This window comes from Erigeron canadensis, chromosome 8 (assembly GCF_010389155.1).
Source record: "Erigeron canadensis isolate Cc75 chromosome 8, C_canadensis_v1, whole genome shotgun sequence".
In the NCBI taxonomy this organism is placed as follows: Eukaryota; Viridiplantae; Streptophyta; class Magnoliopsida; order Asterales; family Asteraceae; genus Erigeron; species Erigeron canadensis.
In genome coordinates this window covers 36,088,787-36,103,372 of record NC_057768.1, presented here as the reverse complement: position 1 = coordinate 36,103,372, position 14,586 = coordinate 36,088,787, and the positions used below count along the sequence as shown (strand labels likewise).

The 14,586-nt window shown below is 32.7% G+C and overlaps 2 protein-coding genes and 1 non-coding gene across 3 annotated transcripts; 2 read left to right on the top strand and 1 right to left on the bottom strand.

The window, feature by feature from the left end:
- The first annotated feature begins 5,962 nt into the window (after positions 1-5,962).
- Positions 5,963-7,380, top strand: LOC122611184 (protein translation factor SUI1 homolog 2). Its single transcript, XM_043784162.1, has 2 exons — positions 5,963-6,039; positions 6,847-7,380. The coding sequence occupies exon 2, from the start codon at positions 6,878-6,880 to the stop codon at positions 7,223-7,225; it is 348 nt and encodes a 115-aa protein (XP_043640097.1). The 5' UTR covers positions 5,963-6,039; positions 6,847-6,877; the 3' UTR covers positions 7,226-7,380.
- A 326-nt stretch (positions 7,381-7,706) lies between these two features.
- Positions 7,707-11,900, bottom strand: LOC122611183 (calcium-dependent protein kinase 2-like). Its single transcript, XM_043784161.1, has 8 exons — positions 11,055-11,900; positions 10,038-10,181; positions 9,231-9,383; positions 9,031-9,146; positions 8,494-8,661; positions 8,273-8,400; positions 8,086-8,185; positions 7,707-8,012 (listed from the first exon to the last, which is right to left on the bottom strand). The coding sequence occupies exons 1-8, from the start codon at positions 11,740-11,742 to the stop codon at positions 7,941-7,943; spliced, it is 1,569 nt and encodes a 522-aa protein (XP_043640096.1). The 5' UTR covers positions 11,743-11,900; the 3' UTR covers positions 7,707-7,940.
- A 1,258-nt stretch (positions 11,901-13,158) lies between these two features.
- On the top strand, positions 13,159-13,263 carry LOC122580709. The gene has a single exon (XR_006320855.1). It is a non-coding gene; the product is annotated as a U6 spliceosomal RNA (small nuclear RNA).
- The last annotated feature ends 1,323 nt before the right edge of the window (positions 13,264-14,586 follow it).

The window sequence follows — 14,586 nt, the reverse complement described above, 5'->3', positions numbered from 1 at the left end:
ATCCAAAATTTTGGATATATGTTTGGATATTGAAATCCACTATCTGAAATTCGGATATCCGACTTTAAACACCCCTACATATTATGGTTAGTTTAGCCTTATGATTCTAAGACTATGTTTCTCAAATAATAATACAAGTACTTAATAAAGAGTCAGTATTTTTTAATAACCCAACCACCGGTCCACCACTACTATGTTTAGCATTTGTCACAATTTCTCCTTGTGATTAATTAAATGCGTTTAAAAGCATATTTATTATGGATGGTTGGACCGGACAGAGAAAAAAATATTTTTTTAAGTAATTAGAAAGAAAAACAGAAAGGAATAAATAGTTGAATACACTGAAATGTAAAAAACTAAGGATGAAATGTTATATTGTGTTCAAAGTTTTAGAACCTTTATTGTATACACGAATTTCATAAATGTTTAAATGATGTGACTAACTATAATCGGCCAATTAATAATGTGCATGTGTCAACTCTTATATATGGGGTGCCACTTATATCATATTATATGATTTGAACATTTTACCAAGTTTTTGCATACAATAGTTTTTCTGATAGTTCGTGCACATTATAACCTTTCGGTTTTAGTTACCTACATGTGCATATTTCTCAAACAAAATTGAAAAGATGTATATATTAAATAGGAAAAATAATAATACAAGTTACTCATTGGTGTATTGCTAGGGGTACACATTTATGTTGAATTTGTTATGATTAATAATATTAAGACTTCGCTAAAGATTATGGGAGCTGATAGAAAACATACACTTTTTGATAGTTCACCACAATTATATGCAATATACACTTATACACTGTTCTAAAAACCTTATTATTATATAGTTATCAAAAGTGATGGTAGTACATATATGAGCTCCTAATGATTATACATTTCGAGTTTTATTTAAGGCTACAAAAGAGTGAATTAGCCAAACTGACGAGTTTGACGTATTGTCACACATACATATAGTTTCTCTAATAGTTTGACCGGGTTAGTAATAATTTGCCAGGCATTGATAAATAATTCCATCAGAATAACCTTTTCAATTGAGAAACCCAATTACGTGTGACGGCCGGCTTAATTTGTATGATTCAGGTTCTTGCACCAAAACTCCCATGCCTCGTTATTCGATCAATATTTTTTTAGAACATCATCGATCAATGTCACATAATTGCTCTTTTCCAATTTGGGAAGCCCATAATACTTTGCCTATAAAAGAAACACAAACTAACTAATTATTGAATTATTGACCAGGTTGCTCTAATTTTCTCCTTTGTTGACCTTCACATTTATTTCTCAGAAGACTTCTTGTTGCTCATTTTCTTCATTTTGAGACGAAGTTTCATTTTCAGCCTTTTCAGTTGCTGGCAGCTAATTGCACATTAATTTTGATTCGAGAAATATAAAAGCACATTATGATATTGATCACTTTATTTTAACAGAAACAACCTTTGGAGTAGTGGACTTTAGCTATGGCATAACTACACTAATACTACTATTATTAAGTATGAACGTGTAAGTGTGTAAGAAAAAAACCAACTGGGTTGGATCAGTGGTTGGAGTTCATGCCTCTGGAAACAGAGGTCATGGGTTCGATCCTCATGCCCAGCAAGGTTGGAGGTCCTTTTCTACCTATGGTAGAACCTGGAAGCAGCCTTTTTACCTTTGGTAATGGTAAGGCTGTCTACATATCAACCTCCCCCATACACCGTCGAAGACGGTATTGGGACCCAAAACCCGTGAAAGACGGCATTGGAAGTTACTTTACTTTACTATTGTGTAAGTGTGTAAGCAAGGACGCTGATACTGATACATGATAATAATGACCTCATATAGGGCTTTTATAACCATATCTTTCATTGGGTAAGTATTTGGGCCCCTGTTATTAGGGGAAAAAAAACATTGGGCCTCTATCAGTTGTGGCTTGGGTAACTACTTGGGCCTCTGCATAATTTCCAAATTCGCAAAATAAAATGGGTAATAAAAAGAGCAACTGAATTGAGTCGTATATCTTTGTATTAAGTAGCACGGTACCCGTGCAATGCAACGACAATAATGCTGATGTGATGGCAACGATGGATGATGATGGTGGCGGCGTCAAATGGTGTTGAAAATTGATGTAAATGTATTTGATTTAAAGAGTGTAGTAGAGATATTTTATAATATAAAGGATTGATGTTGTAATTTAACATAATAAAGGTTGGTGATAATTTAATTCAATAAGGGTAGTTTGGTCAATTGACATGTCCCATGTTTTTTTACTTTCAACATGGAGATATAAGTTTTATATAGTAGTATAGATTAGGGATGAGCATTTGGACCAGAACCCTTGACCCGGGTCGCGGGTCACGGGTTGGATGAAGCCAAAAACCAAAAAATTGTGAAGGAAACCCATGGCTCGTCATGACCCGCCCGAATCTAACCCAAACTAACTCGAACCTTCACGGTTCCGTTTTTCATGCTTTCGCGGGTCGGCCTGGGTTTCGATCCGTGCACATCCCTAGTATAGATAAATAAGGTTTTGTTAATTACAGCTTTGGACAATGTAGTTAACGTACATATAATATGTGTACAGTTATCATAAAATTCATGAGTGAACTTTTGATATGAAAGATATAATTTCTTTATTAACTATCGTTCCTAAGGTCGTATTTAACATTTTCTTATTAAAAAAAGTTTAACCTAAAAATCAATTAATCGAATAGAATTCTCAATGTATGAAAATCATGAGTAGACGCACATTTTTTATCTTATGTGCTAATCATTGAATTTTTTTGAAGATAAAAGACTTATATATAGATTGATAAAGAGACTGATAAAGAGATTCATCACTTTTGTTCTCCTTTGATGGTTTGTCAAAATTTCTTTCAATGGGCATCTAATACTCAAATTTACGAGGCTTTTATTATTTCACACTCATTTTTTTTTGACCTTCATAACTAAATGCTTGCAGAATATAATATATTATTGGCTAGTTGAAATAAACTTGAAATGATTTGGTGGTGAGTCACTAAGGTTTTATTTTTGAGGTGGATGGTTCGATCCCTGCCAAGTGCAGAATCGACTTTCCATTAAACTTCCTATGTGCGGGAACTTCTTGGAATTTTCCTTTGCCAACCGACTCAGTTTGAATGTAGTGGGATTCGGTTAAGACAACTGACTACCTAAAACTGACTACCTACGCTGAGTAGGTCCTTACCATGTTAGGTAGGGAGTGTGTCGGCATTTATATAACGTGAACCTGTCAAAAAAAAAAATAACCGGCTTAGAGGTAAATTTTTCTTTTCGATTTCTACTATTTTTTTTCCCTTTTCTTTCTACTTAGAATTAGAATAATATCTTTGTGGATGACAAGGTAGGAATATGAGAGACTTGAAGACAACTAAATAGATGCCATTATTGGGTGGTCAAGTGGTGGACTGCTTTGATTGTTGGAGCATATAAAATGGGCAACTTTTTCGTAAATAAAACTTTAGACATTGTATTTGCTGACCAAATTCATAGTATAATTTTTCTTGTATATAGCTCTAGATATTAAATCGGATACGCAACATATTTAAATTTTCCTTATTATTATAATCGTGAGATCCACCGACCTGACCCTCATATTTTCGTATTACATATTACGATAATGGATACAACAATTGGGTACAAGTGACTGGATAAACCATGAATGCATAACCGTGTTAGATTCGTAAAAAATAGTGATACATATCTACCAATAAACTAAAACAGGATTGAGATATTCTTAAAATGATACGTGTTATTTTAATTAATTAATTTTTTGAAGTTAGTTTTTTTAATTGTATATAAATTCAATTTCCTTATTAGACTTAGAGTTAAACTTTAATTCTTGACTTATAAATACAAAATATATTATAACATTATTTGTTTAATCGTTTTTATTAATAAAATTGTTTATTTTTCTTTCTCTATTCTTCAATTCCTAATACTTATATTAATTATAATAAGTTATTAACATGAATACTTCAAAGTTTTGAGTTTACGATCTGAAATCACAAGGCTATTTGCCGTCATCCATTATGCTTACAAGTTTCAATTTTGATGTAATTGTTAAAATATAAGGTAAATCCAAAACTTTAACTAAACATATATTATATTTATCATTAATATTTATTATAACTTAGTTTCGATCATTGGTTTATTTTAACCATGATTTATTTCAATCTCATAAATCATTTATGAGGCATATTCAAATTTCTTTATGATATAATCTATATAATTACCGTACATCATACAGGTATTAGGACTAGTTCTTATATAAAACAACTTATCTAGTTATCTACCAAAAAGTTTTAATAAATAAAACATATTTTTATTTTATTATTAATACTCAATAACAAAGAGAATTTTTTTAGTTTTTCTTTTAGTCATCATTAATCTTAAATTAAATGCCAACTTAGTTTGACATGTCATTCAAAATTTTACCCCTAAATAAAATAAAAGACTATTTAGTCGTTACTACCTACTACTATACCAATTGTTTGATGTTTGCGTTAATGTTTGTCAAGTAATAATGTGTATAAGGCCAGTGCTAATAACGCAAAGCTTCTTGAAGCTTCTTATCTGCCAACTCAGCGCCACATCATTTAAGATTTCCCGCAAGACTCTATCTCCTTATAAGAAAAAACTTTTTTGAACTTTACCACAAATATATATGTATATTGACCAAGAAAAAGAAAAAGGAAAGAAAACACAAATGGCCCCACGTTTTGGTCATCTGCCAACTTTTTCACAAGGGCTCTCCGCGAAGACACACGGCGGAGGACTCCCGCTAATAATTGCGTCCAAGGTCCAAGCATCCAAGGCCTCCCCGGAGAAGTCTTTATAAGCACCCGCCTAATAGTGCATACTTAATGCGATGTGATTGACCATTGATGGAGTGTAAACGTCGTTTAGTATGACTATAAAAAATATAACTTTAATCACTTTTTTGCAACAAAAAGTAAAGGTAAATATCCAAAACCCAGTTTTTTGCAACAATATTTTTCTCCAAGCTAGGTAGTTTTCAGTCTTACATCCATCAAACATATCTTAGGTTGATTTTTTCCAAAGTTTATTTATATATATATATATACTATATGTCGAACTTCAAACACTTTTTTAAAGACTAATTGAAAAATACCTTGTAAAGTTCTTCATTAAAGTTTGTACATAACATAAAATAAACCTTCATGGAAATGAAGTAGAAAAAGTAAAGCAATAGTGTGATTATTTTACACAAAATAACCTAATATCTGAATACAATGATGTATTTTTTTATGAAAATAATATTTTTATTACAAAATAAACTTTTGAAAAAAATACAATTTATAAAAATATTTCCATACACCAGTGTTATGAAATTCGGCCGATACAGCCGACTCAGATCATGTATCGACCGACTGAGGATACGAGTTAGCCATATTCGCGGTTTGAAAATCGACTTGGGTTCCAGACTCTGGTCAGCTTGGTCAAGACTCGGCTGTAACGGTCGAGAATCGGCTATATCAGATCAGGTCAACAAAAGTCAAAGTTTTTTTTTCTTTTTTTAAAAGCTTTTATTAATTATGTTATTGTTTCTAAACAATTATGTTTAAGTTAAAAAATCATGTTATGTTTAAGTTTGAAGTTTTATATATATATTTAATTTTTTTTACATATAATTTCAAAAACAATTATTTTATATATAAAAAACTCAATTTTCACCGATCCGATTTTCATCCGACTTTTAAAAAATCCCGTCTCTTCCTCGCTAATCGGATCCCGATTACGAGTAACTTGCCATACACTAACGACAATTGTATATCCACACATGCAATTTAATTGGTAAAACTCCAGAAAATACTACTAAATTAGCTTAGCTGGCCACTTGTATTACCCGACCCGAAAACCCGTACATTCACCGCCATAGAAATCACCCGCCCTCTTTCCTATATAATCCTCCCAAACCCCTCAATCTTTTTTCTCAATACATATACATACATTTGTACGTTCGTATACGTATACTTTCATCTTTATTCTCGGCGACTTTCGGTAAAATCTCTGATCCATTTTTTTTTATATAAATATATATATATTTTTTCCTTGAGTTATATGATCTGGGTTGCTTTTATTTGTTGTTGTTTAGATCAATTATGATTTCAAGTTTCTTAATTTATTGTTTATGTTTGTATTATTGTTGATTTCGTGATATTATGTTGAAATTATTTGAATTTTATGATCATGGTATCTTTAAATTATCCTTGATTTATGATATGTATCTATAACTGTATGTTTATATCTATATTTATATGTGTACATAATATTGATATGTTTATAATTATATATTTATATTTATATCCATAATTTGAGTCGATTTTGATTTTTATGACATGTATCTATAACTTTGATTATTGTTTCTTGATTATATTTATAACTAAAAACTATGATATCAGATGATCCACCAGCTTTATAATGATTAGGCTTTCTAATAAACATGATTAGTAAGTGGTTAAATTAAATAATCATGTTTAATTGATGTATGTTTTTTAGGTAAAAAGTTGTTTGATATATGTTTGTGAAGATCATGTATGAAACTATGTTAGTATTTGGTTATAGGCTTTAGGTTGATGTTTTTGGATATTGTATCTTTTGTTATATATACGACAACATGATATTGTATGAAACTATCTTTTGTTAGGTTGTTGTTGTTATATATAATCTATATTTACTGTTTGGTAAGAAGTGATTTTATGTTGGCTATTTATTCATCTTTTCGACTTATGATATAAATTTTGACTAGTTATGTTGAGATGTTTGGATGTAGTTACTAATGCTATATGTATTTGTTTTGATGTACAGTGCTTGTTTTTCCGCACACAAACAAACTTTCATGGTTGATATCGAAGCTCATATCCCATCTGCTTTTGACCCATTTGGTGACGTTGATCAAGATACCGGTTTAGGAGCTGCTGGTCTTAAAGAGTATGTTCATATTCGCATACAACAAAGGAATGGTCGTAAAAGCTTAACAACAGTTCAGGGTCTGAAAAAGGAGCTCAGTTACGATAAGATTTGCAAAGATTTGAAGAAAGAGTTTTGTTGTAATGGCTGTGTTACACAAGACAAATCTTTGGGCAAAGTGATCCAACTTCAAGGTGATCAACGCAAGAACGTTTCTGCGTTCTTGACTCGTGCTGGGATTGTTAATAAGGATCAGATTAAGATTCATGGTTTTTAAGAACAAAGCTTGATTTTCGATTTGCTTATTGATGCCTATTAGTATTTTTTGAATTTCTGTTTTTGTTTAGTGTGTTTCTTCGTTATGGATGTTTTATGTATCTGGATGATGTTCACCAGTTTGCTAAATGAAATAAAAGTTTTTAGTGTGACAAATAACTTCTTGTGGATTGTTTTTATTGAATGGATATTTGATAGTTGCTTTGACATAATCTGATTTTATCTGCTTAGAACACAATTTCAATACTAATCACCTGTTAACAATCTGATAATCTGGGTTTTAGTTTTGACCTTTGCTAGATGATATTTGTCCCGGATAGCCTGAACAATATATGAAATCTCATTTAAGTTATTATATTCTAATTCACTTTTGAGTTTTGCCCATCTACTAATTAGATCACAAATTTGCTGCTTGGTCAAGAGTATGGATTTATAACTTTGTATACTTTCTTCTCTACAAATCTGATGAATTTGACTTTAGATTGGCACCCTGAAAATAACAATTGGATTGATGCAAACTAACATTGTACATGGATGTTTACATGGAAACTGGAAATTATATAATGAACATTGTACATGTGATGTTTACATAGTTCCACTAGAAAGTATAGCAAGCTCAAACCCTAATAACCAAACTCACACTCTGATCAGGTCAAGTTCAAGTTCAAGTTTCATCACTTTACATCTTGTCGGTGAAAACTCTAGCTTAAATGGTATTAGAATAGCTTTGGTCCTTGTGTTCCACTTCTCATCATTGTGCAGAATTCTTCATAGTTGATCTTTCCGTCCTGCAAATGCGTTCAAATTTAGAACTGATACGAAAATAATAATTGAAGAATAGAGTGAAGATCAAGCACTCACGTTATCAGTATCGACTTCTGATATGATCTCTTTGATAGTAGCTTCATCACCCATTCCATACTCCTTCATTGCTGATTCTAGTTCATCTCTTGTAATAAATCTGAATTTAGAGCATGATTAAGTTAATTAACTACAACTTCATGATACAAAAATAATGGATAATGGTTTATTTAGATGCATGGTATACCCGCTGCCATCTGTATCAAAATGTTGAAACGCTTTGTACAAGTCTTCTTCACGTTCTAGTTTGTGTCGATGCATTGTTGCTGTGATGAACTCAATGTAGTCAATTGACCCATTTCCATCTACATCAGCCTGCAACATAGTAGCATTATCATGTTATTACTTAAGTTCATTTTGTTAATGTATAAGCAGAGAATCTTTAAATACTGAAAATTCATAACATACAGCTTCCATAAGCTGTCTAACTTCTGCTTCTGTTAGTTTTGAACCGAGTCTAGCAAGCCCAGTTTTAAGTTCATCGTAGGTGATTGTGCCACTTTTGTCCGTGTCCATGTTCATGAACATTGATTTTAGTCCTTGAATTTCTTCTTTCGATAGATTCTCGGCAATGACCTACAGAAAGATTTCATTAATATTAACAAAAGGGTGATCCTTAGAGGCTTAAGATTACAGGCGACACTTTAATGATAAGCTTGTCGATACGACATTACGGCCATACGGATTTAAAAGTTATCTAAGATGGGAAGGGGTCGTATGTGTTGAAAGTTGCCTAAAGTATTTTCAGAATTACCTAATAGATCAATTTATTTGTATAAATTCATTAAAATATTGCAAAATTGCTCATGAGCAGGCCTGAGTAGATCTGTAAAAAGGATTTATTTGCTTTGACCTGCTACTCAACTAGTCCATTTTGCCAAGTCTACCTGATATGCACATTGCACACTACACAGAAATAATTATTAGTTGTGTTATGAAGAATACCTTGAGAGCAAGTTTCTTGAGTTTGTTCATAGCGCGAAATTGCTTCATTCTTGAAAGGACTGCACTGTCAATTGGCTTGTCTGATGCTTCTCCATCTTCTCTAATCCATGGATGCTCTGTACCCATTTAAAACACACAAAAGTTCAAGTAAATGTTATCAAAATAAGAGCTTTGCCAAATTAATTGAGACTGGAGCATACCAAGAACTTGAGCAGAAGTTATACGCTTCTTTGGGTCAAGTGTAAGCATTCTTTGCACGAGGTGCTTGGCACTAGTCGAAATAGATGGCCATGGGTCACTTTCAAAATCAATATCTCCTTTCAAAATCTCGTCAAAAATTCCTTTCTCTGTCTCTGTAATTGAGTAGCCAATAAACATTATTAGGTTAACCATCTCCAAGGTGGCTTAGTAATACTGCTGCGTAAGGGTCTTGAAAGAGACAATGGGATAAAACTTGCTAGGTAAACATCTTGGGATGACTAGCCGGAAATGGCCATGGGAAATACCAGTTAGACTATGTATGTTAAGAGTCAAATGCTCGACTCTCCCCAGGCAGCCTAAACAATGATCCCTCTGTGTTTACCCATAGACATAAATAGGTTTGTAACCAAATGTAAGTTTGTCCCGTCTACTATTTTACGTACAAGTTGGCCAACCATTAGACTGTTTTTATCTCCAACGGGACAAATAGAACAGTTAGCTAAAAACAGAACAGGTCAGGTGGGTCGAAAGTCACCAACGGTCGAATTTTGATGCATAAACCTCCAACGTTATTATTCAAAGATTTCGATTGTTATTGTTATAATACCATTTTAGTAATGATAATTAATACTCCTGATAAAAATGGAAATAAGTGTTAATAAATCCAGCACTATATGGCTTATTTTAATCTATAGAGACAAAATGACCCGCTTTGACCTAGTAATACTGTTACCTATAATTTTAATCACCCAAGACTGAAGAGTGTGATTAACTACATTGTGGTATTGGTGAAATTTGGAACTTACCAGCCCAAAATGGAGGTACACCACTGAGTAAGATATACAACATCACCCCTGCACTCCATATATCTATTTCCTTCCCGTATTTGCGCTTCAACACTTCTGGTGCAACATAATAAGCGCTGCCAACAATATCACGGTATGATTTTCCTGAAATAGTTTGTCACCATCCAAACAAATTAGCATGATCATCCCAATGGATTACTGAGCATAATTTGCTGCTTGGTATAAGAATCACCAAATTGCATTCTAGATCATAGATAACGTTGTCATCAGCACTGCCAGAAATGACCCATTTTAATCAGTTACCCACCCCACCAAACCCACCCATTATGCCATGTCTAAACTGCATACTTCAGTATTGAAGCTTCATGAATACGAACGTTGCAACAAGTATAGATTCTAAGTTTCTGTTACGCTGCTAAGCTGCTTCATTAAATACGATTGTGAGGAAATTAAAGGTTCATATGCTAGGATTTTACCAAAGACCAGTAAACGAAAAAAGCCACCAGAGAAACTTGCATACTCTTGTAAGAGAGCTGCTCAGAAGAAACCATAAATAGCGAAATGCTTTACTATATAGTTGAACACAGAATCTTGCATGATTGGAGGGTTCGTTTGCTAGAATTCTAATTAAAGATCCACCGATAAAGATGGATTGCACCAACCAAGTGCTAAAATATAACGTCTTAAGGGATTGAAGCCTTGTGTTGCTAGAATTCTACTTAAAGATCCATGGACTGGTTAGATGGTTTCTAAGTTTCTTCAAGTAGTACTAAATCACACGATCTTGCTCATATTTTGGCTAGAATTCTATTTGAAGTTCCAAGTATAGAGAGTGAAAATCAAGAAAGGTTAATATGTAAACATAAAATCTTGCAACATTAAAGTATCATCTTGCTAGAATTCTACTTCAAGATCCATTGATAAAGACTGATTTGACATTTTTTAAACTTTGATAGTCCAGATTCCACAATTCGATAATAGAAACAATTTGTAATATAACATAATACAAAACAATACCTTCTTGAATGAAGACTGACAACCCGAAATCAGTTGCCTTCAACAAAGCATTCTGACTCGTATCCGAAAGCAAGAAATTCTCCGGTTTCAAATCGCGGTGCATCACACCCATAAAGTGACACACATGAACCACATTCACAATTGATCTACATATTCCAGCAGCAGCTCTTTCACTATAATGACCTTTAGCAATAATCCTATCAAAAAGCTCTCCACCTTCACAAACTTCCATAACTAAATGAACAGATTGTTTATCTTCATAAGCACCTTTAAACTCAACAATATTAGCTTGACCACTTAAATGTTGCATAATTTGTACTTCTCTTCTCATATCTTCTTTATCACCTTTTGTTATCAATTTTTTCTTAGATATAGACTTACAAGCATATTTTTGACCACTTGAAATTTGTGTACATAAATATGTTACACCAAACTGACCTCTGCCCAACTCTTTACCCATTGTGTAATGCTCTTTAACATCTGCAAATGGCTTTCCTAAAATAGTATTATTATCTGATTTAAACACTCTATTTGGGCTAGCTGGTGGTGGCTGTCTTTGGGCAGGATTTTGAGCTTCTGGAGCTGGAGATTTTGTGTATACTATATTTGGCTCATCAGATCTTTGATTATAAGTAACACCCACATCAGTTCTTGAACTACTTCTGCTTTTGCTTATACAAACACCCATTCTTTTAATACCCAGATGGATTTTCTTGTGAATTAAGTCAATATTTTGAAATCCCAGATGGAAATTATGATAAAAATGATATTCCAGGCCTAAAAATAGAAACTTTTTTCAAAGATATTGAAATCCCAGATAGAAACTGGGTTGAAAAAGATGTTGCAGGACTAAAAATAGAAACTTGTTTTGAAATCCCAGATGGGAATGGTGATAAAATGAAGTTGCAGGTCTAAAGATGGAAACTTTTTATCAAGAAAATGACATCCTAGATGAGATCTGTGAAGAAAAAAAGATGTGTGTTGAAGAAAAATTGGATATTTTTGAAGATTAAATGCAAAAAAAGAAAAAAAAGAATAGATGTTATATGAGGAAGTGGTAAGGAAAGAACGTGGGGTGGCTTATGCACGATGTATAGAAAAGCTTTAAAACGAGTATATATGTGTTACTGGTGTGTGAGAGAATCAATCTGTTTTACGCGTTTGTATTGTTTCTGTTTGACTTTTGATTTATTGTTAAGGAAACAAACAGATAGGATTATCAATGACACATATCTCTGGGTAATTAGGTGTGATGTCAGGTTATATTTTCAAAACTTTTTTTTAGTAAAATATCTTGATTGTGGTTAGAAAAAAAAAAGATTGGGATGAAAACTATCATATTGATCATAATTTAATTGTGGTTAGGAAAAAAAAAAAAAACCCAAGGTGGTTTAATGGTGTCGGTGATGGTGGCGGTGCCAAATGATGTAGTTTGATATAATTGTGATAGTAGAAATTTTTAAAAGATAAGGGTTTAAAGTGTTAATTATTAAAATAAAAGTTTAGAGTGTATATTATAATTTATCAAGGGCAAAACATAAAAAAGTCAATGGTAATTCTAGTAATTCAAAGGTAGAATTACCTAAAATAAAAAGAAGTTATTTCTTTTATAAGAGAATAAATATATCTTTATTGTGGTTAGAAAAAAAAAAGATTGAGTGAAAACTCATCATATCGATCATAATTGAATTAGGAAGTGATAATCGTACCACATAATATGATTAGCGAACCACACTGTACAAATATTACAACATACTCCATAATATACAAATAGTTAATACACAGTTATAATAACTTAACTAACTTATATGATACCGATATCACTTCCCAATTTAATTACTTATCATGTCAAAGTTATCACTATCTTTGATCATGTTGCATTTATTTAGAAGTAAATTATATTTGATATTTAATATATCGAATGAAAATTTAGACTATTCGAAGTGGTATTGTCGGGGGTTTGATTACTTTCACCATGTCGTCCCATGTGGCATCCTGGGTTGTCGGGGTTGTCTGGGAAAAAAGGAAGAGTGAAGTTGCCTGAGAGGTAAGGTAGACTAGTGAAATGATTTTATTTTGTTTTTTTTTTCATTTAACATTAATTAAAAAATACATTTTTTTCATGGCTCATGCGCAAGGATACAGAGAAGATTAGCATAACCCCTGCATAAGGATGACATGCACAAATCGAGAAATGGTCCAAATTTTTTTTTAGGTGGGGTGGTAGAGACTTTGGCCTCTTGGGGAGAAGACCAAGGTTCAAAACTTGACAATGATATTTATTTGGTATATTTAAATAGTCAGTAGTAGTAGTTTAGAATTTGCTTTTCAAAAAAATTTAATATTCTCAAAATCCAACAAAAAGACAAAAGAACAAGGGATAAAGAACAAAAACAAAAAGGAACCAAATTTCTACACACAAGCGATCTATGGATATCGCTCAAACGGGAGATCGCCTACCCGGGGCAGTGTTCCCGACAACTTGCCGGCCAAATCCGGTGGATCCCCCTCCTTTATCGCCCACTCCGGATAGCCTTAAAAAACATACACTTAAACTAACATGGTAAAAAACATCTAGGCCATCACGATAATGACTACGGTCGTGAAATATGGTCCCCAACTCCCCATGTTACGTACGTCGACAGTGAAGTAGTCATACAACAATAACCTTGTCAACGACTAGTCAGCTAGTCATACAATATACTTTCTCTTTTTGGATAACCCTGATCTACAAGTTACAACGTTGTCTTGGCTAATTTCTAAGACTAATATAAAGTGTATGAAACATTGTTTTGGCTACTTATTGTGACTAAGTAATCAGAATTTGATTATTTGCATTCTTTTGAGATAGATAGACTTATTTTATCTTTTCTAATATCAAATTTATTTGTTCTTCCAAATAAACTTGGAAAGGTCATGTACACTCTCATGTTTTCTCTATAATCAAAATGTTCAAAATAAACCAAAATTGTTTTAAGGAAATGATCTCTACAAATTTTTACCATACACAATAATATATGAATCAAATGGTTGTATTGTACAATTGTCTGATGCATATATTGTTGTGTATGGTGAAAATGTGTGGTGTAAATCTAGCCAGATGTGACTGTCTTTTACCGAAAAAATGTGTTGCGTAAGAAACACCTCCCAATATTTTACCATTATGCTATTAGTATCGTTTATTTTTTTTAACGTTCGTGTCGCGGGACGACTAGCTGTTACATCCATACGGGCAGGTAGTCACTAGAGACCGCTCCACAAAGTCAAGGACCACATGGGAGGGAAAACCCATAAATTTAACCGCTACAGAAGGCACAACGTTAAATTGGAGATAAAACCTCGTCTGCTTAAACTCAAACTCTGGTCTCCCAGGATCCAAACATCATTACAGGACTTCGGAATGCCGTTCGGGGTTTTTTAACCCATTGGCTAGTATCGTTTATTTAATCATTAGTTGATTGTTGACTTAAATTCCCCTAACATATAATAGGTCATTATTTGATAAATACAATTACCGTAACTTATATAAATG